Source organism: Euwallacea fornicatus, chromosome 4 (genome assembly GCF_040115645.1).
Source record: "Euwallacea fornicatus isolate EFF26 chromosome 4, ASM4011564v1, whole genome shotgun sequence".
Taxonomy (NCBI): Eukaryota; Metazoa; Arthropoda; class Insecta; order Coleoptera; family Curculionidae; genus Euwallacea; species Euwallacea fornicatus.
In genome coordinates this window covers 833,342-860,816 of record NC_089544.1, presented here as the reverse complement: position 1 = coordinate 860,816, position 27,475 = coordinate 833,342, and the positions used below count along the sequence as shown (strand labels likewise).

Genomic DNA, 27,475 nt, shown 5'->3' with positions numbered 1-27,475 from the left:
TTTTACATGTTGCGGCACGTCCCCGAATTTTGTCACATGAAAATTGATAATGATTAGATTCAAATATTCGCGGATACCAGCGGCGGACTTTGATTCTCGGAATTTGTACCTAAAAAAATAATAAAAAAGTTTATCCGCAGTAAAGTCGGCAAAAATTTTTCACATGACCCCAACGTAAGTGGGGGCCATTCTTAATCAACATATCTCTTATGACTACCCGAATTTTCGTGCGTGTCAACAGGGTCGAAAAATCGTTTCGACATATTCGGGGAGCGAAGCTTCGTATGAGGTACTTACGTCGATCTCTCTCTGAATTGGCAATTTGGACTAGGAGCAATACTACTAAACCTATAAACAAAAGTGTCCGGAGTTTACATCTAGGTCGTGGTATCTGCAACAAAAATATCATCCATTAAACTACATAAAAAAAAAACAAAGCATCGGCTGCGCATAAATCCCGTCTAAGTTAACTGCGCAAAAAATACACAAACCCCCAGGTTAACAGTGAAATAATTGGCTCCACATCCCGATGTGATATATTAGATATGTTTCAATAATAACCATAATGAAATTGATAAATTACAACAGACCTCGCCTTTAAATACGACTTATATCAATATGAGTGTCCATATTATTCTTGAGATTGTCGGCACAGTTGTTAACCTTCGAACGGCGACTGGGTGGGCCATTGTTACATTTATTGATCTTTCCTCAATTAGCTGCCCAATAAGACTTGGTCTGCATGCTGTAAGTGCTCTTTCAGCCACTAGTTCTTGTGGAACATCCGTTGTTTCATTTGCCTTCTTTAATGAAGCAAAAAAATTGAACCGGTTAGTCATAGCTCCTTAATTGACAAGAAGTCGAGTTGTAGCGCGATTAACGTGAAAACTGCTATGATGATGATGCTATTTATTTAGGAAACAATGCATGGGGTAATTAGCAAACGCCAGATTTCACAACTTTCTGTAGGGCAACTCCAGTATTCAATCCATCACGGCTGGATGAGAACAGGGGCAGCAGTCTGATGACGAACACTAGGGCTCCGAAAATGACTAGATTCGTGTGCACGCCTTTGCGGGCTGCTCTCTTATCATCTTCTGCGACGTCTGAAATGGGACCAAAAGGCACCCGTATCATTTTTGCGGAAATCGACTGAATTTGCTCGAAAATGACTTGGACCAGTGACGAATTGACGTATGTAGACGTCAAAAGCACTAGGAGGATGTGGGGCTATGCAGCGCAGCCCTCCGTCTCACTCTAAGGGGATGATCCCCTAAGCTAGCCAGTGGATAGCTCGCTCTAAACAGATATCAGTTTTTTCCTGTTTACCACCCAGTCTCCGAGCTCTAAAGGGGACGAATGACGATGATTTTGTATGGTTGCGTTTGACGAGATGCCATCATCCGGAGACCATTTGAGCTCGTGCGAAAACGTATGTTATGACGTACTATCCGCCATTTTGAAAAGTAGGAAAGCAAACTTTTAGCCATAAAAGTGGGGCCCAACAAGCGGAGCCCTTCAGTTTTGTTTCCCGCACTCCCTCCGTTTTTAACAATTTTTGCATATAAAAATGATTTTTTATACTTATTTCATTCTCAAAACTCCCATTCCCCTCCCCCTTTTGCGGCAAATTCACGTCGAAGTCACAAATTAGTTCAAGTTCGCCCAGGTGAGCGTTTTCGCTCCTATTTATCCTCCATCGAATACGAGCATTGGCGTCTATTATCAATTTATCCCAGGCATACCAGAGGAATGCCTCGGGCGCACCATGATGGGGCGTGTTGTCCATTAACGACTAAGAAATAATTGATCTAGAAGCGACTTAAACGTTGGTTGTTCCACTTAACGGTTTTTAACCTCCGTTTTGGCGGTTCATTTGAAATTATTGTTACGGATATTTGGTCAGAACGATTAATTCGTCAATTGACCATGCCAATCTCTCGATCATACCATAACCGACCGACCAGTTCTGCGTTATAAGGAACCGTGGTGCGGCAAATAGGAAGTCGGACTGGTGTCTGCAGTGTCGATATGTAGGGCTTTATTACACCAGACGAGGTCACTAGACATTAAGAAACTGTATGTGGTATTAAAGGTGTCAGACTAAACGAACCTTTGTTTGGCTCGCGTTGTGCCATTCATCGTTCATACCATTTGATTTATACGATATTAATGCTGGACCAGGCACGTGAGGCTACGGAGGAAAAAGTCTCTTTTGGAAAATAAATGCCTTTTTAGGGCTCTCATAAGTTAGTTCTGTTGAGCGATTAGGGTAAAAACGTAGAGAAACATCGCCTCTCGCCCCTCGCGGCGGCAAGGTGCTTGACACTTGCTCTGGGATTGGTTCTTTCAACCCCCCACTTGCACCGTACGGCAACAGCGCACGTTGCGTTTAATCAGCAGTATCCCATATGTTCGGTACTGACGGAAGGACGTAATGGACCTTGAGGGTAAAGGAACGGCGTATGTGGTGCTGCTTGTGGGACCAGACCAAATTTCACATAAACAAAACGTAATTAATAATAGCCGTCGTATCAAGGTGCATGACGCGTCACTATCACTACCCGAATCAGACAACATTTTTACTACTTCTCTCTTCGCAAGAAACTAAACAAATGAACTACGATAAACGACGATGTTCAATTCTTGTCGAGGTGAATGGCGATATGAACGTCGAGGTGCCCATGTTTTTACCACGAGGGTGGACTAAAGGTAGAACTTCAAATCTTTCTTGTGCCAAGTTCCGTAGCTGTAACCAGTTTTCTAGAAGCGCAGCGGTGTCATCAAGAATTAATGACACTGCCCAGTTTTCTTCGGGTGGTTTCCACACTTTTTCAACTGCAAATTATTTCGTTTTGCAGCAAGTTTCCTGACTTGCGGCACTGCATGGACCACTGCTTGTACCGAGGCAGTCTAAAATGAGTTAGGTGAATTGATAGGGAAACCTGTGTCGCCAAAGGATATACATCGAAACTATATTATGTATACGACCTTTACATGAAAAGTGAATGGGCTTGAACCATATGTCATATATGTGTTAAGACAACGATTAAACATTTGTTACGTAACAGAACTACCGTTAAAAATTGAAATAATTAACTAATGCTCTATAAATCGTTTAATGTTTCCTAATTAGATGTAAATGTACTGGGTGTGTCAAAATGAAGTGGTCAAAGTTAAATAGTGAAATTTTCGTTAAGAAATTATATTCGCTCGCTCTGTGAACCATGTTCAAATTCGTCAAATCGTCTCAGTACGTGCACATCGGTCGTCTTGCGTTTTCCAAATCTGCACCGAACCCAACAATCCTCCATTTAAGCCTCGATTTCCCTTAAAAAAGTCACTTTACGAAAACGATGATATAAATCAATCGAGTTATACCAGGCCAACCCTGCCGAATGCACATTTCAACAAACATAAGCTGCCATTAAACATAAATTTTCGCGCTGGATTGAACACACGATATCCAAGCAACAAAATTTCTCCTGTGGTATTTGAAGACTTCCCAGGCCGATCATTAACGTTCCTCTCAATCGGTTTCGACTAGGAATTTCACGTTCGTTCATTTCCATTCAGTAATGGACGGCTTGGTGTTAAAGTTATAATGGGTGAACGTAAAGAAAAAATATCTTAATTGGCAATATTGCGATCGCAATTATCGGATATCAGAGATCGTTATCAGCGCGATAAATATGAAGTCTTTAGCTCTGTGCGATTTTTAATCCATAAGGAATGTCCATGTTTGCACGATGGCAGTGTTGGCTGTTATGCTGATTTCGCATCCTCGTTTGGTCTTCTTCCATCGGGCAATCGACATAATATGAGAACTTATCGACGGGAACTGCCGCAGACGCTTAAAAGCTCCACGAAAATCGATTTTCTTGGTTCCTCTCGAAGGAGAAAATTGGACGACTTGTGGCTTTCAGTGGGCTTTCGAACGTACCACTCTGAGTATAATTAAAGTAATCCTACGTCTGATTCTGATGTTATTATGCATACGTATGATGAATATTAGCTAGACATTTGATTGAGCTTAGGATCCAGAATTTGGGTAGAGTGGATGGGGCCCAAATATGCGAGTTGTGCCGAAATGGCGAAATCGGGAACCGGTTGATGGCGTTAACGCGACAATTCGGCCGAGAGACCGTTTTGCCGAGTTCTTCGGTACCACAGCCGAGGGCAAACGCACACGGGTGTACTACGCCGAGAGACGATCGTCGGCTACTTTGTCATCTTTAAGCTTAATTTACCTAAAATACTTTTTGCTCCTAAAGCCTCGGCCAACCAGCATGATAAAACTCCTGCAACAACTCACATGCAGGCATCGCAAAGGTGATAAAATAATATCTAGGAAACGGGCCAAGGCGAAACAGACTCATTTCAGAATTTATGTTGATGTAAACATACATAATCTTGCGATATTAAATAAGCAACAATTTCATAAATACGTATAGAGAATCTAATAATCGTATTTTATAGCTTCCATTCAACTCCGCGCTTATTTCATTAACTTAATCCTCGTCATTGCTAGTCACACAATATACAAACTTCCTAAGTAAACACGCTGAAATTACTGAAGATCACGACTTCACGTGGCATTGATGGGACATTTACTCACGATGCATTACATCAATTAGACGGTTTTTGACCTTCGAGAGTCACCTCTTCGAAATGTTTTTATTTTTTAGACACAAACTAAGGTCGCAAACATTGTCTGTCGACGCTAACAAAGGAACCTACGTAAAGCCTCATATCGAGATGAGCTTATTTGAATCTTAGACTTAAAAATAGTGGATAATGAGCTTTTGTATGAGAACCATTGAATGCAAATATGGGCATTTTTTACATAACTATCTAAGTCGGATTGTCTCATTGTTGCTTTAATAAGGTTGATGTTGCAAAAGTGCACTTTTGGGTTGGAAGATGTCAGTTGCCGAACAATGACGCTGAACGCCCAGGAGAAAGGGGCAAATGTACAGGACCGCGTCACTTAACAATGCGACAGTTTTGATCGTCGCGATAAGAGGAATTAGCAATGTGGACAGTTTCTGTGGGCGGTAATGATGGGTGGCACGTCTCGGTGGCGGACGTCTTAGTGAATATCCGTCTACAAATGCGCTTTTGGTTAAATTAGGGGAAACAAATTTCTTTTATTCATATTACACTTTCAGAGAAATGAAACCGCAACGACATGAATACATTCAACAACTTTTTCTTTTAAACACGTACCTGAACAATATGCAAATAATTTCACATATTCAACGTTCGTTTAAAATCGTAACACTTCCATTAGCAATAATGTCGAATAATCAAACCACATACCCTAAAACCCAATTTTAACGACTTTCTCTTGCTTTAAACTTGCCAGTTAAAGTAATATTTATGGTATAATGCAAAACTAGCTGTCTCGGTTTCATGTTTTGCACTTGCGGACATAATATATTCCTGCAGAGCGCTCGAGTTTAGGAATTCTTTACACATCCAGGGAATACGTTAAACCAGTAATGTGAACGCGGCTTAGAAATTGATTGGGGTTGTTAGTAATAGATATTATGATTTTTAGGCCTTAGGCGTGGGACTTGGAAATATTATGCAGTCAGCAAACGGTAATGGGCAATTAATTAAAAAAACTGCAGTATTAACCGCTATGTGTGCTGGACTTTACGAGGTTTGGTCTATGAGTACCGATTAAAATACTCGGTTAGTAGACAACTTTCGTTTTCAGCTTCGTTATTGAGGTACGCGCTGTACGGGAGCAAAGAGACAAAAAATCCTTCAAAGCAGTAATAATTATTATCGTTGTTGTAATATATTATTGTATGTATGTGGAGTACGAAAGGTTCTAAGCAAGTCATGATTCAATTAATTCTAATTTGCTGAGAAATTTCATCTTAGGAAAGGTGCGAGAACGACGTTTGTTCCGCGAGTGCACGCACTGGTTCTGCAACCAACGTTACTCAATTGGAAATGGACGGCGGCGCTTTGTGAATCGGGAACTACGCAGCCACGCCACCGTTAACAGCGATCGTAAACGCGTAAAAACCTCCTTTTTGGACGTTTGTGACAAACATTGCGGCGTCCTGGAGTGAGGGCAGCCTTGCACAAAAATTAATTAAATTCTGTCCGATGGACAATGTATCGTTTAGCAGAATTCGCACCGGGACAGCTCAGTTTCAAACTTCCCTTCCGAACGAATTTAAAATTTTCAAAGGTTCTTGCTGAGGTGGGACCGGGCTCGATGAAAGTAAACGAAAATCGGAATATTTTCGAGACAACTACGTCCACGAATGAGCTCTTCGCCCATTGATAGGCAGTCGCGGACAACAAAGTACCGCATCATAACCTTTAAAGTTTCAAAATTATGTGAAATGTTGTCATGCCCCTGGCTTTTATGTATTCATAGCCACAACTGAACTTAAAATTTCATGGGTTGTGTCACAACAGATTAACATAACCCGTTCACGAATTTCTGATGTCGATTCGTCATTTTCCAGGACGTACTCCTATGTGCGCGATTTATTTGGAAAAGTAGTGCGGCAACGTAACCGCTTAACGAAACATTTTAAGACTACGAGTGTATTAAAATTATATAAGGTGTACATTACCACACTAAAACGAAACAGTCAACTAAAACTAAACGTATTTATATATAGAAATCATTCAAACGGCAAATTCTCTAGACAATGCGAATGTTTCCAGTCTATTTAGCAATCCTTTCTTTAAGTCGAAGTACAATGCACTCACATTTTTTCACATCACTGAGATTCTAACACCAAGTTGTTGATGGTTGGTGCAGCGTAAGGGATCAGAAGTGTTTATGATCCCTCTCACGGAGCCAAAGCGAGGCGCTTCCGCAAACTGGTTGCAACGGTGGCTGTGCGCCGGATAACCACCATCGGGTCAACCTGAATTCGTAGTCTCGGAGACACTGTCTCGCGGAAAACTAGCTTCCTGACGCTACATAGCTGAGGTTTATTGGTAAAAACTACTAGCTCAGCTAGCATCGACATATGTGTATGAGCGAACTATGGCAAACCCGGCACCGAGACTTTCTGTGCTATTAGCTAAATATGCCCTGCACGAAAGTTGCTTATTTTCATCTACAGGGCGTGAAAGGTATTTTTAATTATCTTAATTGCGAGTTCTGATCCAGGACGTAGCCGAACATTATTCGTACCATTTGCGCCGTGTCTGGGACGCCCTATAAATGGACGAAACAGTACTAGAGCGTATAAGAATTTATATTTTTTCCCCTTTAAACTTAATTGTTTCGTTTCTTCTTTCCTTATATTAAATACCAACGAAACAATAGAAACCGGTAATGTGGGTTATTAGGTTTTTTGTGATGCTTTTTGCACACATTACGAGTTCTAGCGATATCTAAAGAGATTTCAGAAAAAAATGTTACGGTCAATTTGAGATTGACCTCAATATAATCACGTCGTCGTTGTGGCCCGAAATGGCGGAGCAGTACCTCAGGCAGATATCAATAACAAGATCAACTTGGAAAAAACTGAAGGTTGCTGGTCAAGTTTCAAATAAAAGTGAACGTTGTTTTCAACGGGAGAGGTACCGCGCTTCCATTTAAGGTTCAAAAATTTCCAAATATTTGTGCCCAGCGTGGCAAAATCTGTGGTCGGTGTGCAGTTTAGGTAACACACCAAAGAATACAATTTCTTTCCAGCGTGTTAAGAAACTTAGAAAACTTGCGAATGCTTTTGTCAAGAGTTAGACAATACTTAAACCACAGATAATATTCAAATAAAAATCAAATAAAAGAACTTTTTCAATAGGTAGTAAAATCGTAATTCTAACTCAGTAAACAAAACCGTAAACTGGTTGAGTCCGAACAGGAAGCGGTTTAAGGCACGTTCATAAGACGATGTTGCGCAAGGCATATTAAAGGTTTTCACCATTTTATATTTTGATCGTGTCGTCGACCAATATGGAGCGAAATTGCGAGTAATTACTGATGATGGAGAATATATTTTGAAACATAAAGTAAAAATTGACAATGCAGGAAGCCTTTTGAAGATTTCCATCGGATAACATCAATAAAATAACAGGGAACAGATAAACGTTTTTACGTTTTTCGACTACAAATATGCCGCTGTGATTGTTCTCGTATTTGGTAAACGCGTCATGTAACAACCCATTTTTCGTGGGATTATGAGATTACGACGGTAGCAGCGTAACTGGGGCCATTGGTAACCTGTGCAGTTGCACTCGCTCAGCATAACGCAAAGACAGAAATATACATACATTAACATACAGGGCAGCCTAGTCACAAAGTCTGGGACATTTTTGCCGGAACACACTTTATTTATTTATTTATTTATCTCAATGGAGCCTCGTTTAAAATTGACAGTCCTTCTGGAAGCGTTTGGAAGTTCCAGACTTACGCTTGTCCATCGGGAGGCTACGAGAGCGTGCAAACAAAAGAGCACAAGGGAGCAGTGGCTGAATCGCTGTTGGAGAATGGAGACTGGATTATTGCTGTGGGAGCGCTTACGAAAATGTAAAAGTAAAGAAATACCGCTCTTTATGCAATGCCCCTCCTTACTCCTGAACTGGACCAGTAGAGAGGAGAAGGAGTTTAATCGGTCGCTGATCGGGAACGAACGCCGAACCGTCGCTGCATGTGCCAATTATTTTCCACTGCTCTCCATGACGATTCGTTCGTTGAGAATCATTAACCTTTTGAACGGCGCGAAATCAAAGGGGCTATAATTTCAAAACGCACTAGCTAACATGACTTATTTCCCAACATGTTGTTCGTACGGCATTTCGTCAATGCTGGACGTAAGTAAAGAACTCCGTGTAGCAGCAATTGCAAAAGGAAAAATTGTTGAAAACTTATGCTGAGATCGCTTGCAAATGCCGCCGCCAATCCCTGTCACCGAGAGGAGCCTTGCCTTGACTTACGATTACAAGGCGGTAATTCGTTCATTGCCTTCAATGGACCCGTTTCCTTTCAACAATTAAGAAAAGCATTAATCATGTTATTGTTCACCTACAACATACTAGTTTTATATTCGTTCTAGAAACAATATCGAAATCAGAACTACGTACTTAGAGCAAGAAAAGTGAACATTCCTACACGTTAAACTTGTCACCGTATATATATATATATATATATATATATACATAATTAGATATTAGCTTCTTGCCGCAAAAATCAATAAAACGAGTGTATACTCATCCTTGAAAAATTTACATAACTTTTCAAATCTTAAAAAGGTCACATTGAGACTTCCTGCTTCTCTTCTTCGATCGCACCTACGATAAAAAAAACCTTTTTTCGTACACGTTTCGGCAAAAGAACAGACTAAAGAAGGTGCCGAATGGGCCTGAGCAATTCCTCAACTTCTGTAACCAAAGTAATATAGATTACTATCTCTCACGGTTGAACAAAAGCTCGGCGTACCTACTTCAACATTTAACTTTACGTAACTAAATAACGTCGGCCATATTAAATTCGAACCTGCTGATTTTATGTAACATGGTAACGTGTTTCTAAATATCCTTTCTTGCCTAATTATTTTTGATAATTATTCTTTTGATCAGAAACTCTTTTTATTAGCGGGTACCTGCGTATGCACGTCGGCACTAATGCTTTACGGGCTGATATGGGCCTAATAATATTTAAATGGTTAAATTCGTGTAAACCGTTGGTAGTCTTTCTGCTTTCAGGTTTATTACCGTTTCGAAATTTCATGCGAATGGGAACGCAAATAGTGTTGCGCAGGTACTCACAGTGGTTTACAATGGATGATAAACTTCAAATATGCAATGTTTAAGTTGTTATTTACAATGTCTCTGTTGGTTCGTTAGAAATAGCGTACACTCATTCCAAGAATAAAAATTATTTTTATTGTTTATATAAGCGTTATGCACTCTTATGCTACGCCTACATGCATCGCCATTTTTTAGTAATGCACCCAGCATGGCTACATTTCAGCACCGATTGTCCTCAAAAAATGTTGCCGCATATACGAAAACTTTCACCCCCTCCCTTTTTGGGAAACATACATCCACGTTTCGTTAAATCGGTACAAACGTATAATAGAAGAGATAAAACTCAATCTGGCTGCTCATCTAAGCAGTACCGGCCTTATGGAAGGCGAGACATTACACAAGAGTACTACTGGCCCCACAAAATGGTTGATCCTCGCCATTGGAAACGTGCAATCAACAAATATGGGAATGGAACCAGCCATGACGCCATCGTCAGTTCATACTTTCATCGCCGTTTGATAAGATGTACACCAGCTCCCGTATCAAAAAGCCCCCGATGCTTCGAAACTCTTTAAGGGTAATAGCATATGTAGTGATGTAGCTTCAAGGTCCGGGCAGCCGAATCTCACGCCGTTCCGTTCCGCACAAATCAGCTTTTTACCCCTCGAAGAATGACATAAAATTGATTAATAGTTTGGATGAAAAAGGCTTAACGCAGGCGACACCTCACTACAATTCGGCTCAAACTGCAAGCCAAACTTATAGTGATTTAACAAGTGCTCAGTGAATGTTCGAAAAAATCCGCTAATCTATGAAGCAAAGAGTGGAGTCCTGCATTTTAGTAGGGGAGGGCATTTTTCTCAATAGTCCTCTTAATTTTGTTATTGTTTAGAATTATTTTCATTTTAAGTTAAAGGGAAAAATCAAAATAACGCTGAAAACCAAATTAGGTTAAAAAGGTTTTTTCATAGTGAAACGCCCACATTCCTTCCACGATCTATCGCGAAGGTCAGTTCAAGGTGAATACGGATGAACGAAAACACATATGGCGCCTCCAAATATTATGTCACAACATTCCAGACATTCCATTGCAATGTATTAAACGCGCGCTAAAGGGGATGGCGTCTTTAATAAAGAGATAGCTCTGAAGGAAGTCGGTCAATGTGTCACCGCCGTAGGTTAGACAGAGTTCGCAAAGTCCAGACGAATGTCCGATAAGGACGGAATACATGTGACACACCGAGAGAGACGGGTCGATAATGTTGGTGTCCTTCTCCCAGATGTCTCTTTCGTTCGGTCCATTATAACCTCAAAATATTTATTTTTATTCAAGTTTAGCTAGAACATCGTTAATATTGCTTTATTTATAATTTAAATGTATAAAGTCTAACTTAAGAATTTACCTTTTACTATGTACTATGTTGGAATCAATATTCCTCAATATCATAATAAACAATGCAGGTTAACCTTAAGAAACGAACTAAATTAGTATAAGGGAGCGGATGATCGCCTCATTGTATGCTGTGGAAGAGGTTACAAACCCAAGAAATAGTGGTAACTGAGCCTATTGCTGCATTTTTGATTAGTGTCGCGAAAGAGGTGTGTAAAATTCTATTCTTAAAACACAGAAAATTCTTATTTAACCAGAGAACATTACTTTCAATATGAGTCTTCAGTTAAATGGTACTAGATGAACTTTCAGCAAAACTGATTGGGAAACCGTAAAAAAGCGGGTAAAAAGATGCTTCTTGAAAAATTACTCACTTCCAATCGTGGAGCTCATTACCATATACTCGTAAATGACTTCTTGAATACGAATTTTACACATTCATGGATTAAACCCATTAGATTTTTTGCCACCCTGTGTATCCAAAATGGTGAGTTTTTGATCATGAGTCTATTAGCATTTTTTTATTATTTTGAAGAGTACCATCATCCCTCGAAACATCTCCATGGTCATATGTGGCACCTTGTAGAGGAGCTTCTTGACTAGCAAACCAATTGACCTAAACGAAATAGTACAAATCTGCTTACAATACAGTGGCATCGCAAACAACAACAGCTTACTCATTCAGAAACGTTTCGAACGGCGTTTAAAGCAGGAATGATGGTAATATTCTTTCATCTCGAGCTCACGATTCACGAATAGATCCCACACAAAACCAAGATCCACGCGACCATAATGAATGAATGTACTTTTGGGTCATCAGGTTAAAAGTTGTAACCAACAAAATCGAACCTGCTTGTCATCTGGTTTTGCATTGAGGTTTTTGATATTTAACGCTCCGCTGCAGTTTGTTTCTGGTTGCGTTTCACTTTTATCTGTTTATTGCAGAAATGAAAAAACGCACATGTGCCTCTTTTATGCAACAATTACATGGTTACAGATGCAAAGGAATAATAAGATGTAGACTAACAGTAATTTCAATTAGTTGTTAACAATTAAATTATGACTCTAAGGTTCGCAAGAGTGGGTAGCTCAAGGTAATCAGCAAACTTTTTACGATACAGTTAAATCACTTGTTATGCATACGAAAGTTTCACAGTGTGTTCAGGCGAATACTGTTTTTCAGCCATGTAATAAGCGTCTATATTTTTACAATCCGTCCTGCAAAAGTTGCAGTGCTGTAAGCAGGTGCAGACTCACTTACATAGAAACCAATTTCAAGCAAACCGTTTATTACACTAACATTCGTTTAATTATTAGTATTTTCTTCGACACAAAGTCTTCGAGCATACATTATAATATTTAGTGTCTTGAGAAAGTTGCAGGGGTCAGATCACAAAAACTGGATCTTGCCTATCCGTGTTTGTTGAAACAAATAGAACGGCAGTGCCATATTTACTAACCTCGTGTATTCTTGGCTGCCTATAATAGTATCGTACGCCAAAGCAGCGCTAAATTTTTTAGATTTTTAAAAGCGAATCATTAATTGTCGATGTTGGATTGATGAAATAAACGTATTAACAGTCAGCCTCTGAAAGTAACAGTTTAACGCATTTTTACGCACAGAGAGCCACCTCTGGATGTTAAAAAGTCTCTACTTTGCGTTGCTTGCTAAACTTCCCCGACCGTTTCTTTACTCCTTTGCATTCTAGTTTTGCAGCTCGTGCAACTTTAATCGCTTTGTCCTATGTCTCACGTCTCTCATATCTCACCAATGTGCCTGATACAGGAACATCCTTTGGAATTACATTTATGGAACTAATTGTAAACAGCCTAGGCTAATAAAACATCTTCGATTTTATAAATGTTCCTTTTTCTCCAGTATTCACAACTCCAACAAATCGCTTCGTCACATCGCCCTTACATAATTTAAAATACTTAACATTACCCCCAGGTATTTTTCCATCAAAAATCTCTTCAGGTTTACTAAATTAACGTTACGTCTCAGCTTCGGGCTACATTCAGATTTATTTTATACAAATCTCGAATTACTTTGGTACATACCATTTTGCGAAATAAATGCGAAAGTCCCACAAGTACTTCTGCGACAAAGGCGAAATAAAATCCAAAATCAAGCGCACTCACTATCACATACAATGCGACCTAAAAACCGCTTTCAATCGTAATTTCAAATCGACCGCGCGATAGTTCTTTCGCTCGTCTGGTGTTGCCTATATCAAACTGCAGCGTACGGATCATGAAGTGTATGAATTTCGCTGCATAAGGCCCCTACCCATTGACCTCCTTCTTTGTCCAACTGAAGGAACGTTCATTACTTCGTCTTTGTCTGACTGAACATATAGCACGGCAAATTCGAAAGTTAATCACCTTGTCTTTGTCTAATAGATGGAGACTTGCGAGCTTAAGAACTATTGCTAATGGAGAATAAATGCGAGTTATAGAAGAATTTGACGGATATGTTCCATTCCTGTGCATGCCCATTTGGAATTTCGGTTTTACGAAAAGAACTAGCCTTTCCACATAGGAGACTTACAAGCTATATGACATCATAAGGGAAGTTGATGGAGTAATAAGATTCCAAGTGTAATGTAAACAGAAGATTGCAACAGTGCCACTACACATTAATTTATTCATTAGTAGATACGTGTTTCGAAGATTTCGTAGCACAACTGTTCGATAAAATAAATCACATAAAATACTCAAAGGCAGATTCGAATATCCCGATTTGGGCCTCTTCACTTTTCCTTTGCGGCTGTTTACAGAACGACCAGTGCGTAGTTTATAAGGCACTTCCCGAGTATACTGAATGCATTCGCATTTCCAAGACAACCTGCCTTAAAATCGGCTAGAGGGTTAAAATTTGGCATTATTGCTCTCAAGTAAACTTAGCAGTAGATAATTTGATTTCTGCCGAGTCACTCGTCGTGTGTTCTTATTTGATATATTACAGCGATAAAGAGAGAGGGTCAGAGATGAAATTCTCCTAAATGTACAAACTTCCCCTTCCCAATTGAAAGCATGCCCCTGAGGATATAAATCCCTCTACGGGCGCCCCAACCTGGGAAACTTGGAGACAGTGCAGAGCACGAAATGACGTAACAATCGATACTCGGTAACCAATAGCGATGTGCATGGACTCTTTTGGACAATAAGCAATCCTATAAGCGTTCACTATCCTTGGCTTGACCCAGGGTGAATATTCGTATGATTTGTTACGTCCATCGTAAACGTAAAATTTCATTTACGTCTGGTGGGTATGTCATTTTCCGTCCATATTTCGCTGATGTCCTTAGTCCTGCTTCAACTCTGGCCCATCTGAAAGAAACCCAGCGAAATGCAACCATCATCATCTGTTCAACACTTCTAACTTGCGACATTGCCTGAACTATTGCGGCAATTCGACGATAAATTTAGTGTTTTCCATTTACCCCAACCACGTTGTTAAAAACGTTCATTAAACTCTTAGCAGCACCAGCCTTGATATACCGCGTCCAAACCGAAAATAATATTATTGCACAAAGAACATGTTGCAACTCTAAATCTCACGTCCTCAGTTTTATTTATGATGTCTGCAAACTAAACCAGCCAAATATTGTTGCTGCAGCACCATTTTGCGGTCGAATCTATTAAAGGTCGTCATTTTGTGTTACGGTCACTAAGGATTAGAAAAAAACTGAAGCTTACAGTTCAGAAAAGCAAACTGTAGCTTTCTAAAGCGATATGGTGTGCAAGATTGGGAATCCATTAATCCTCCTCCGGATGGTGTTACATAAATTCGTTGTTGCCTATCGAACTTTTACTGCATCATAATTATCAGATTAATATCCAGTGATTTATCACCGCTTTGCGCGTTATCAATAAATTGTCACGTGGCCAGTTTTAAGATCCCTGACAGATAATCGGTTTGTGGCATTATCGATATTATACAGGGTGTAGTGCGTCGTCGTGGACACACTTCAGGGCGCAATGGTGCGCGGCAAAGTAGTGAAAAGGTGCTAATGAGCCCGTGGTCAAAACAGCATCGTTTTTTATATACAGCGCGGCAGCTTCGCATTTTCTCACGTAAGCCTCGATTCGATTTTTGAAATTGCAAAACTTCAAAAGTCGAAAGGAAATTGTCAAAACGGCAGAAATGGCCAACCTGAACTATCGCCCTCGGGAGTATCTTCACGATGCCGTGTTGCGCCTTGCGTGTCGACGCATTACACGTTCAGCAAAATAGAGACTATAAATCCAGCGATATCACCAGTAACATTTGCTTCACTCAAAGCGTTATGCAAGGTGTCTCTAAGTGAGAGTCCATTGGGAGCATTCCCGGCCAATTTGAAAATTATTTCAATCGATAGATTGTGACCTCAAATGGCCGCGACTAAATTTTAATCTGCTAGCTTCCGTGATTATCTAAAAACTTTCAACGGGCGCTCAGCTAAAGCCACCCTGTACGAGTGAAACTGAGGTTAACTAGCATCAGTGTGCCCACCAAATTCTCTTATGTACCGAAACGTCTCCCTTATGGGAAACTAGAAGAAATTGACGGCTAACCTTGAAGAAACATTGATCTCATTTCAATATTAAATGCAACTATCAAGATCTGCATGTGGGCATAATGGGTGTACCTATCTGCCTGTGAAATCTGTTTCCTGCTTGGTTGACGTCCGTAGTCATGACGTAAATCTAACTACACATTGCAGCAGCAGATTTCTGGTCAACGAAACTGACTGGTAACCATAAGAAAGTGAAAATTGTCACTTGAACATGTATCTGTGCTACGAAACTCGCAGGAAAGATACGAGTAATATTCAAGACTGAAATGCGTAAACCGTTTCTCACGAACAGCTTGCGCTTTGCTCATTACCACAAAAGCAAACAATAATTATATTCTACAAGAACTGTGTAATTCTCGATATTAAATTTAAGATGTACACGGCCGTTCACTCGCTAAAAGAAAGTTTCGACTATTTAATTGTTGTATGAAAACCAACTTAAGTATGGGGTATTAGGCTTTAATTTTGTAGTTTATGATTCTGTGTTTACTTTCTCGACAATGCAGATAATAATTTGATCTCTTCGATAGATGCGCCTTTTTAGCGTTTTTTTTTTTTTTTTTTTTTTGTAATCAGTTTCAGTGGACGTCATCCACACGAAATCGTGAAGCCTCGAAAAACTCAAGTTCCACAATTCAAGTGTGGAAATACAACCATTAAAATAACCAGTTCTCCTTGCGAGAAAAGAAAATTTTACTCGCAGGTGCTATTAAGCTTTAAATAGGCAGCTCCACAAAGCAGAAGTATCATTTGTGGACGTTTTTCCTGTACATTTCGCTATGGGTCGAGGAGCGGTTTTCGTCCCATGGTTAAATCAGGACGTGGATCGGTCAAAGTGATCGCCAAAATGGAACCTTCGCCCGATGTCCAAGGACAATCTTTCGCACAACAAACAAGCGAAGTTTCGACGTTGCTCCCGGATTGGCCGATATTTTCAAGGCCATCTCGATTTTATGCGCCGACCGTCATTTTTTTTTTTTTTTTTTTTTAAATTTAACCAACCAATCGATGTAACGTAGTGCTCGTCGCGGGGTGGAGGGGGGGGGGGCTCTGCCTAACCTCCTGTAACGAAATACCACCCTCACGTTCTGGTGTATGACTCATCGGGTAGTGCGGCGTATTAATGCATTGCACTTGCTACTCTATGACACGTCCCGATAGGTACACGACGTGACTCATCTAAACAAAGATCAATTGGGTGCCTGAAGTTCGATAATCCTTGCGTCTAACAGAAACAACGATTTATAGAAATAGTGACTCGTCCTTCCCACTGAAATCATTTCAAATATTCATCAATACAAACAACTAATTTACGAACGTAGTATGCCCTCCAGCTATTGTATTTAAATAAGTGAAACATACGACACACAAAAGCTCTTTTTAATCCGATAATCGTTTTAGGTCAGGAGATACCGTAAAAGATCCGCGAACAAATTTGGTAACATGTCATCTGTGTATGGTAACAGGTGTACAAAAACAAGTTAAATTAAAATATACTCATACAGTGGTGTAGAACGTTTATTTTCGCTTATTTACAAAAGTATCACTATATCACTAATTCAATGTCCTGTAAGTTATTCAGGTGTCCATTCAGAATTTCAGTTATCGCTGTGTAAGTGTCCCCTCGCGGGGAATTTGACAAGCTTCATTGTTATCGCAACGTTGAAGGCACGATTGAAAGTTATTCCCGGTGATGGGTCCGGCACCGACAATTCAATAAAGATCTGGTACTTCTTTGGTATTTTTCTCTATTGGATGGGACCACCCATGGATGTCAATGCGTTTGGTCGTGTTATTGAGCTAACATACCCTTTATAGCATAAACCATAGGCCATGGACTTTCACTCATTAAACTTTCACTATAGATAACTGCATATATTACGAGTCGCGTTACAATAAACGCCTTAGGAAAAATTCACCTGCACACTAGGTATTTGACAGTGTGGGTTATTCGGGATTAATGTTTCACTTAAGTAATTGCCATGAACGTCTTTGTTTTTATTGGCGGACTAGTGGTCTCTTAATGACGCGAAACGGGCTGAAAATGTCACTATCAGGGCTGAGGCTGTGAAGTGACAATGTTACTGCCGAAGCATTCAATTTTCTTTTTTAGCACTGCGGTAGAAATTATCCATTCAGGACGTGAAATTGGTTGCGGAATGGGTGAATTTCCATTTAATGTTCCATTTCAAAGCAAATCTTAGGTAATTGTAAGATTTTCTTGAAAAAATACTCGGCAACGCTATACATGAGCTTCCGCAATTACTCCTCAAGTGACGAACACGAGCTGCGTTCGGGGAACGACGTGCGATATCGCCGATGATACATGAAGTACATACATATGTACTGTCGAGTCCTTGGCGATTATCAGCCCTGCAATCTTTGTCCATTGTGTCCGAAATGAATCGATTTGGTTTTAAAAAATTATATTTATTTAATGCCATAACTGAATCGAATCACGAATTCTTAGCCGGAAAAAAAGAGACAGAATCGAATTTCGTCGTCAGTTGATTCCCTCAGTGGCTGCACGGGGTCTCATTTTTTCTGAGCTCATAAAAACACCAAAAATTATACGTGTTTACAGCCAGGTTACATGCTCTTAGCTAATTAGACTTTTTTGCTCGTCCAGTATTGTTCAATCGATAATATTCTAGACAATATGGTGACAGTAAATAGTTCTGCTTACCTTTAAGCAGATTTGATTAGTCCTTACTAATCAAATGATTTCCCTGGGTTTAATAAACAACAACTAGTTAGTGGTTTCTTCCTCGACAAGGCGAATAATAGAAAGATAAATTACTGAATTTACTACTATTCGACCGCATTTGTGCCCTTCTATATCTCAAATGTCCATTTTCTCCTCTTGCCGTTCGATTCCAGTGTGGGAAAAGGTATCTATGTCCTAAGTCTTAAGTCCAAAAGAAGGTTCCCCGACACTTGGCCCTTTAATGGCAGCGGTAGTAGTAACTTCGTTCCAAAGTGCTTCGTCCCAAGATGGTTCTGTCAGTATGTCCATCACCACCTTGTTACCAGCCTTGATACCATAATACAAAAAACGTGCGAACTGCTAAATCTCCGATAAATACATGACTTGGAACCCAATTTTTTTCCCTTAGTAAATACTATTCTCATTAGTATGAGAATGTTGGCTAAGTGCCGTAGCATGAAAATTAAAACTCAGTGTCCAAGTAATTTTTTATGCCGCGTCAGGGCCGATAGCATGAATACCTTTACGAACTCTGACATGAAAGGGCTTTTACCAACGAACTTCTATTTCTAGCGAGTTTATAGATGTTTTCAGTTCAGTGATTCCGTACGTTTCGAATCTCTTTTTAATATTACTTGTCAGATGTTTCTCGTAAAAATCATCGCAAAATTTTGATAATTTGTCTAATTTCTTGTGTTAATCGCACATAACGCAAAGTAGCCACAAGTTTCTGGGACATTCATGTTCCTTGGTGTTTTACAAGTTATGAAAATGGGACGGAGCAATTTACCCACTCCTGTGCGAAATACAAACAATGGGGCTCAATATCTACTTCCAACTGCTAAACCAGTAAATCTGGAATCCTTTCAAAAATCTAAATAATTTATTTCACAACATTGCTACGGATTCACCCCCTTTCCTTGAAATTCATAACGAACTGCAGGACGTGGATGTCGTATCGCCTGAAAGAATCAGGGTTCCAATGAATTGCCAATAATTAAAAACAACATTAAACAAATTAATTAAAAAGAAAACACAGAAATTAAGGAGAAACAATACATAACGATTCTCCAGCCGGAATAATCGAGACGATCGGTTCCATGAAAAAACATTTATATTCAGATTCAGTTGGTAAGCATCTATGGTCAACCTTCTTGTTACTGAAGATAGGTCTCGGGCAATATTGCGCTTGTTACTCACTTCCGTTTAAAATACATTACTGACAGGATAACGAAATAATAGACATTAACAGTCAACTCTCTTAATCTGTGAGCAATCTGGGCCACTCTAAAATTTAAAACAGATTATATTTATAGTATCTTACCGCTTGTCGACTGATAAGATTAAAGATATACACAAGGAATTACACATGTGAAATTAGTTTCATGAGTACTACAAATTTAATACTGAGAAGTAAAGCCTTTAGTAAATTGGTCCCTGTGTCTCTGAGTAATTAACGATTATACTTGGTTCATGTACGATATTTCCAAGTTCCAAAAACTCTTCATAAGATCTTTTCTATGACAATAAAGATAAACTGAATAATAAAAATTATTTAATATTTTATTGATATGAAAAAATCGTTTCACTTATCCACATTCGACCACTGCAGTCGACAACATTTTGCAAGATCATGCTACATCTATTGAGGAAAATTGCAATATCTGCTAGATCCGTCGTCTAACTAGGTCGTACCAGTCTAGTTAACTAGTTCCCCCAGTTTATCATTCTTATCAATAATGCTTTCCACTTAAGCAATCCTACCTGTCTCTTACGAGCTGTTTTGTACTGAATTTCCTTGGACTTAAATCGTCGTAATAGTAATAAGAGAGGAGGCAAAACACGCGAACATGTTATGAGCTTTTACAGAAGTTATGCGAAGTTTAAAGAGTGGTTCTGAAGTGCGAGAATAGGTGTCTTTCTGCTAAAAATCTCGGTTCAAAGAAATGGCGTTCCGCCAATTTCGCGAAGTACATTTGTTCAACTAGTGGGTGTCCGAGGAGGAACTCTGAAAGGTGGTAAGTCGGGTAACCTAGGATTAGGTTCCAAAATTTTTAGGTTTGCCAAATTTTACGTAAGCGGCTTTTCAAAAGAACGGACATTGAATTCTGGACATGACCCATTAAAGAATTGCATCGACAACATGGTCCGGCTAACGAATTTTTCGGCAAACATGCGAATTTCGTTTGTGGAATAACATCGTAATTTTTATAGCCCCTTGATGCTGGAATTCATATTTGCGATCCTGAAATATTAATTTTTAAATTTAATGAAAAAAAATTCATATAATAAACAAAAAAAGTATGATGATCCACGAAATTAAACGTAACTATATTCTGTTGATTAGTTCGATTTAACGGACCCTGTACAAGACTATTTCTCAAAAAAAAAATTACAAAAATTGAGCGAGGATCGCCGCTCTGAATCGGCACGATATATAATTATTGTAATACAACACCGGTGGCGGTCTCTGTGCGTGAGCGCTCCAACTCAGTCATTCGATATCTGTGTTCTCAGTGGTCGTTTGCGCCTCCACCTATCGAACGAAGTCGGAGTTACACGCCGACGCCCGCCAGGACGCCTGCGTCGTTATCCTTGGACGCCCGGATCCGCCTAAACGACAGGCGCGATGGACAGTGCGTCCCTAGCCACCATGGACAAGGATGCCTTGCGAAAGCAAATCGACAATCTGAAGTATCAAGCTTCGATGGAGCGCTGGACATTGTCTAAATCCATTGCTGCGTAAGTTTTTATTACAGTTTTTTAATTTTTTTTGTCGTAGCTCCGTCATTAGTCCTTGTGGCTTGCAGGAAATTAAAATGATAAGATTTGATATTGCGCGGTTCGTTGGTGTAGGAGCATGAAAACCCGGTCATCGTTCAATATAGGCGCGGAATTTTGCGATGGCGGTATTTTTAGAGCTGTGTTGATATGTTTCTTCTTAAAACTATTAGTGCTTTGCTAGTGGCGAAAGTCGTTTCAGTGTTTCCTCTGAATGAACGGACGAACTCCAATTAGAACTAAAACTACGGTGTGTGGGAGTGTTTTCATTCCAATTGATAACCGATGGGGTTTTCGCGAATCCGCTCCGCATCAATTCTCCTAAGCCCCGAAACCGATAAATTCGCTTAACACGGAGCACGCACAATTCGGTATGCGAAATAAACAGCAACAATTGTGTTCTTATCTAATATTGAAGACTAAATTATGTGCTAACATCAAAGGTAGCGAAACATTAGCCACAAAGCAAACACAAATTTGTGCACCGTGACTTATCTAAAGTAGTAATTGAGTAGAGCGCTTTAATTAAAAACAATTTTTTGGCCGTTGAGGATCCTCGACAGCTAAGGAGAAATTTTCGCAATAATTATTCCTCGCTCTTATGTTACAAAACTGATTCATTGTTGTGCATTTTAGCTTAATACTTGTTCAACCGAAAAATGTATTAATGAAGGCTGTTAACAATCGGGCGGTTTAATGCGTGCGCGAAGCGAGCGCATTAATAGACTTAAGATTATTAATCGCTCGTTTATCTCCGGAGTCTTGGAGATAAATTAATCGTGGAGTTAATAAAATAAGTGATAATTCCGGTTAAAAAAATAGTTCGAAGAAACAGAAAAGGCCGGAACGCGCCATCAATGGAAATACCGCTGGGACCTGTTCAAATTAAAAAAATTAACGCGGACATTGGGCAGTGACAGAACCACGTCGTTGGGTACCAAAACATGTATCTACCGGTGGAAAAACTCTCAAATAGGACGAGAATAATTCTTTATTTTGTGTACGCTCGGCTGCCTACATATAATTAAACTGTACGTTAAAGTAAGGCGACGGAAGAATTGGGTGTTCTAGTGGATCATTAATTATCAATTTCGTATACATTAAACAAACGTTAATAGTCCGTCGACGAAAATATGTTTTGGGTTAAAAATTTTAGTAGAGAACATTAGGAATTGATATGTAAATTCATGGCGGAATCGTTGGGACATTGTTGCGTTGATGTGTCGTACGCACCCAGATCACACTTCATCATCTACGTTTACATTCTAATGATGATTTTCACGACCAATCGAACAGGCCAATTCTCAGAAACAATCGTGTTAGACAGGTTTATGGATTAAAACTGAATTGTATTGTACAGGATGTTTCCTAACTACGTGTAAAAAATTTAAAGGCGTAATCCTCGACTGATTTTGAGTCAAAAATGTCTAATAAACATATGTCCGCAAATGCCTTGTTTCCAAGAAACAGGGTGTTGACTGAAAGACGTTGAAAAAGGTTTTAAAGGTTTCTAAAGGTTTGGTGGTATTTACTAACTTGTTTATTGTTAGTTTTTTTGCTACTTCCACTACTATAAACAAGATAGTCAGTGTTATTTTGGCGTTTTACTCTCTAAAGTGAAAGAATTTAGTTCTGTGTCCCAAAAATCAGATTATGCCTCAGTTTTGAAAATTTTTCAAAAGCCTAATTACACTAATCAAGAAATGGCCAATATGGTTTCTGTTTACGGCCTTGCTGACGGTGAGTGTTTGGAACTTTTACATGGAAAGGTTTCCAAACCACCAAGCTCCCAACCACCAAACCTTTAAAAATCTCTTTCAGCGTCTCTGCGATACAGGATCTCTTATGAAAACTCCAGGAGGAGGAAAGCCAATAACGCGTCGAACACCAGAAGTGGAGGAAGAAATCTTATTGAAAAAAACCCCGGAAGCCCCGGAATTGTCTTTTCTAAGATTCAAACACCCAAATTGAGTCATTTTGGAAATAAAATCTCTTTCTTGTCACATTTCAACACCCTGTATCTTGGAAACAAGGCATTTGCGGACATATGTTTATTAGACATTTTTGACTCAAAATCAGTCGAGGATTACGCCTTTAAATTTTTTACACGTAGTTGGGAAACACCCTGTATATAAACGTAACATGCTTGATAATAAGTGTACAAAATTATTGGCGATAAAAAAATAAATAACTCACAAACGGCGTACTGTTTTCAGACACACGGTATATTTTCGTAAAATGTTCGAAAATGCGTTTTTTTTTATATATATTCAGTCGAATTATTTGTTCCGTTTGATCTAGTTGGAACACCAAGAGAGACTTTGACCGGTCAGGCACTGTCGACGTACTCGGTATACGTAATATTTAAAAAAATATATATTTTTGTAATATCTTGACAACTATCCCAAACAGCTATCTACGAATTAAAATAGCAAAAGGGCCTTGCGGTTATTATTTATACTAACTTTTTCCAATTTTGACACACTCGCAATAAACTCTGGTGCAAGTGAAAAGCTTAAATCGCTACCGAAGAGATTACCCACTCTTCCATAAATACCCGATTTCCTAGTCACGTTATCCCAAACCTCCCTGGCAAGCATCCAATATCCAGAATCCTTTCGGAGTGAGTTAGTAGGTACAGTTGGGGAAAAAAGCGTGGAGTATTTTAAATCCATCATAATCTTATATCAAAATGGTTGATTATTAAAAAATAAACATATCGTACAAAAAGTCAAGCATACATTTAACAATGTCATAAACAAAAACAAATAAGTTCGTTTCTATAAACATAAAAAACAATAAATTACGCTGGACAAAACAACGAAATAGTTCGTAAAATCCATTACAGTCAATACAAAACTTGAAATAAACTAATATTTTGCGGCATCTCCTTTCGAGTCGATAGCAGCCCGACATCGACGGTGCATAGAATCGATAAAATATTCACAATTGATAATAATCTTCACGCATTCTTCCCGCGAGACCTTCCACAACTCGTCCCGATTGGACGCACTCCTGTCTGGAATTTTTCGTTTTAAGCGTGCCCAGAGACGTTCAATCGGATTAAGATCCGGCGGTCGGGACGGCCACTCCAACATGAAGATGTTACTATCATTCGGCCAACTTTTTACTCACCAGGATGAATTTTTAATATCGTCGCCCTGTCGGAAGCGTCAAAATAAAACCATACATCGATCAGCAAATGGCGGCATACGGTCCTCAAGGATGGGTTTGTAACGAAATCGATCCGAAATTCTCTCAATGCAGGCGAACGGCCCAATGCCGGGAAGAGGAAAAGGAAAATACCTTTGCCTCATCAACAAACTTTAAAGGCGAAAACGAGAACGATCACCGAGAAAATGCTGTTTCAAAAACTGTTCCATACTTTTGTCCGCGACTGTACGTCATGAAACAACGTCCTCAACATCCAGCATTTCGGAAGGAAAAGACGCGAATCGAATAAAAATTGATGTTTTGCCCGAAATGTCCCATGGAAAAAGTTATGATGCGAATGAATTCATGAACGTGATCACGTAGAAACTGAAGTTGCACGGTGAGAGCTTTCGGTCGATTTTTAATGTTAACAAATATGTAAATTTTGTAATTTACAAAGCAAATTTGAGTCATGTAGAAAGATGGGCGAATTTCTGCAGTCCGAAGTTTCCCCCTTGGAAGTCCTAACAAGAATTTCAAACTGATAATCACGAGAGTTTACAAAACTTTATCTAGAAGTTGGTGGCATAAATCGACCATCTGCTGTTCCGGAAAGGGTCACGTATTTCCCCGTTTGTGTTGGGAAACTTTCCGTAGGTGCCCACCGAATCACACGGTACCATAGATTATAAACTTGCAACGTCACAACGATTATCCCTCATGGAAATTTCGTCGAAAATTCCGCGTTTCAATTCGTGCAACAACAGCTACGTTCCCCGATTTTGCCGAGTTTCGCTTAAATTTGCCTAAATAGCAATAAGTCCTGCCCTGCGAGCGGAATTTCGTTGATCCGCTTCAGTGTTGCTTCATTGAAATTCGAGCACGTTTTCATTTCTGGATGCACTGAAAACCAAACATGCTCGACCCATATATGCGGGAATTTATGTCATGATATGGAAACCCAAGGGATTTATCCCAACTTATACGTTGGATTGGGAATCCTAGACTTATTTTCGGTGTAAACGTTTTTCTCTGGAGGAAATCTGGATGGAATACATTCGGGCGGAAGACAATCGGATATTTCTGCAGATCTCTCTAATTTTCGGGCGATAAAGCAGTGGGGCGCTTGCAAGCGCTCAAATGAGTACTAACCACGAAACAGGTTTCATTGATGATAGATTAACGATCTGCCTGAGCCAAGGGCTCGTTATGATTTCGCGTCTCCATTAATCGGGGTGTCTCGGGACGATCTCCGCGCGGCACTGATCCCTGAGGTCGAAATGGGGCGGTCCGACCCAACTTACTTTTTCGAAATGCATTTTGCCCGTGCGGGCCCTATCGATTGGGCGCCTAAAATGACCGTTGTCCATTGCACCAGTTACGTACTAAGCTAACGTTGCGTTTCAGAATGCGGGAATACGTGGAGGAAAACGAGAAAAACGACCCCCTGATCCACGCCCCCGACAAGAAAAACAACCCCTGGGCCGAGAAGGGAAAATGTGCCATTATGTAGAACCTTCATCCCTACCTTATCAATGTATTTATAGTTTCGTTGCCCTTTTTGATCGTAGCGTTACTCGTAATGAAGAATTTAGCATTTAATTGCACCACTTCACGACAGGCGATGTTCGAGTTGATTCTACCAAACCTGAAAGATTTTGCACTTTTTTGATCACGTAATAGGTACGATTTAAGATAAACCACGACCCACAATCACCCACTTGGATTTAAATGTGAAGCGCTATTGTTACGATTATTGTTATGTAGTTTTCACTATAACTAATACTCAAGTTTATTATAGTACTTAGGTACCTACTCATCAATGGTACTTATTAAACCGTTTGTAAATTAACTGCATGCTAAAAATCGTACGTAGTAAACTAAAATACTCACAGTTTCCATATGGTTTGCCCCGTTTTAATGCCTGCTGTGCCATTGTTCCTTTGGGCCGATACACCAGGGTGAAAAGAGCCCATCGGGCGATGGGACACCACGTCATCCAATGATACCTACGTTTATTTATACTATAACCTACGATAAGGTAACAATAATTGTTAAGAACTTTTGTGGTATGTTAACAAGAGATATGTAGGATATAGAAAGAAGCCAACCCTCGAAGAATTACTGTAGGACTTTGTAGCTTTCAGGTGCGGAAAGTTCAGGCGCCATTTTTAGTTATAGCACCGTCTTTGCGAGATATTGACGTTTGCACCTACATGAACCAACCCGCGTTTAACACCTAAAGGCAGGGCTGCTATGAATATCAATGGAGCACTAGATTGTCTTTCCCTTTCTTTATACATTGCATTCTAAGTAAAGAATAGACTGTCCGAGCAACTTATCTTTTAGGCTAATTTTATCTATAATAAGTTTTGTAAGGCGTACGGAAGAAGTAAGTTCTAGTCAAGAAATTCCCTGGAAAGTTTTAACAAATTTGGCATAATCTCCGGAAATTTTCTTCCCTTACTAGGGCGCTCTTAACTTCCATGTCGCTCCTTCCATGTCTCTGTATTTACGAGAAGACCTTAGTGGCGTTGGGAAGTGATGCCCTTCTCAATGCGTAGAAAGACAAATAGATTATCGAAAGGTGTAGGAACCTTGAAATTCCCTTTTCCGAAATCATTCAGAATGAAGCCATATACAGAGTACTCGCAGCTTTATATGGTTCCATTGACCGGTGCAACTGTACTAAGGATATCACTCGTTCGCGATATACCTATAAATTGTTTTAAGCTACTATAAGCCTCATATGTAACTGTAAGTGTTAAAAGGACCCTGTATTCTATCTAACCTGACAGGAATTCTAGTTTAGACTTTGGCTAATATGACTACTACACTATATGTCGGAGAATTGATGTAGTTTTATGTGTAAGACCATACAAGTTACCTACCAAGATATACTTAAGGTATGATTAACAAATTCTTACTGATTGTGACCTTTAATGAATTTTAGTAAAATAACGATTGTGACCTCTACTGGTATGAAGCATGAGAATTTATGCCAAATTATGTTAAAAGTTGCTCCAAGTGGTTTCGTTTAGGATATTTAGTACTGTATTGTACCTAAGACATATTTCGTGTATAAGTACCTACCTAATGTAATTTCGTCTAATTGATATACTAAATAAAATTTAGGATAAAGGA

At 39.5% G+C, this 27,475-nt stretch overlaps 2 protein-coding genes and 1 long non-coding RNA gene across 4 annotated transcripts in view; 1 reads left to right on the top strand and 2 right to left on the bottom strand.

The window, feature by feature from the left end:
* The window catches only part of Cht7 (chitinase 7), an 18,087-nt gene extending 4,726 nt beyond the window's left edge, over nucleotides 1-13,361 (bottom strand). The window contains exons 1-2 of the mRNA XM_066281454.1: nucleotides 13,190-13,361; nucleotides 298-391 (exon numbers count right to left, since the gene is read on the bottom strand). Coding sequence (XP_066137551.1) covers nucleotides 298-391; nucleotides 13,190-13,192 — 97 coding nt within the window. The 5' untranslated portion in view covers nucleotides 13,193-13,361. The remainder of the gene's footprint in view (nucleotides 1-297; nucleotides 392-13,189) is intronic.
* LOC136338770 (uncharacterized) lies at nucleotides 11,083-12,382 on the bottom strand. Its single transcript, XR_010732018.1, has 2 exons — nucleotides 11,806-12,382; nucleotides 11,083-11,744 (listed from the first exon to the last, which is right to left on the bottom strand). It is a non-coding gene; the product is annotated as an uncharacterized lncRNA (long non-coding RNA).
* Nucleotides 11,092-27,475, top strand: Ggamma30A (guanine nucleotide-binding protein subunit gamma-e). Of its 2 annotated transcripts, none has more exons than XM_066281467.1 (3): nucleotides 11,092-11,337; nucleotides 20,915-21,139; nucleotides 25,739-27,475. In XM_066281467.1, the coding sequence occupies exons 2-3, from the start codon at nucleotides 21,027-21,029 to the stop codon at nucleotides 25,842-25,844; spliced, it is 219 nt and encodes a 72-aa protein (XP_066137564.1). In that variant the 5' UTR covers nucleotides 11,092-11,337; nucleotides 20,915-21,026; the 3' UTR covers nucleotides 25,845-27,475. The 2 variants fall into 2 exon arrangements, with proteins under 2 accessions (XP_066137564.1, XP_066137563.1); XM_066281466.1 differs by lacking the exon at nucleotides 11,092-11,337 and adding an exon at nucleotides 20,174-20,415.

Bases quoted from the DNA above. Each gene is read 5' to 3' on its own strand.
- Ggamma30A (XM_066281467.1), top strand. From the start codon at position 21,027: ATGGACAGTGCGTCCCTAGCCACCATGGACAAGGATGCCTTGCGAAAG. The intron at 21,140-25,738 runs GTAAGTTTTTAT...GTTGCGTTTCAG, and splicing joins TTGTCTAAATCCATTGCTGC to AATGCGGGAATACGTGGAGG.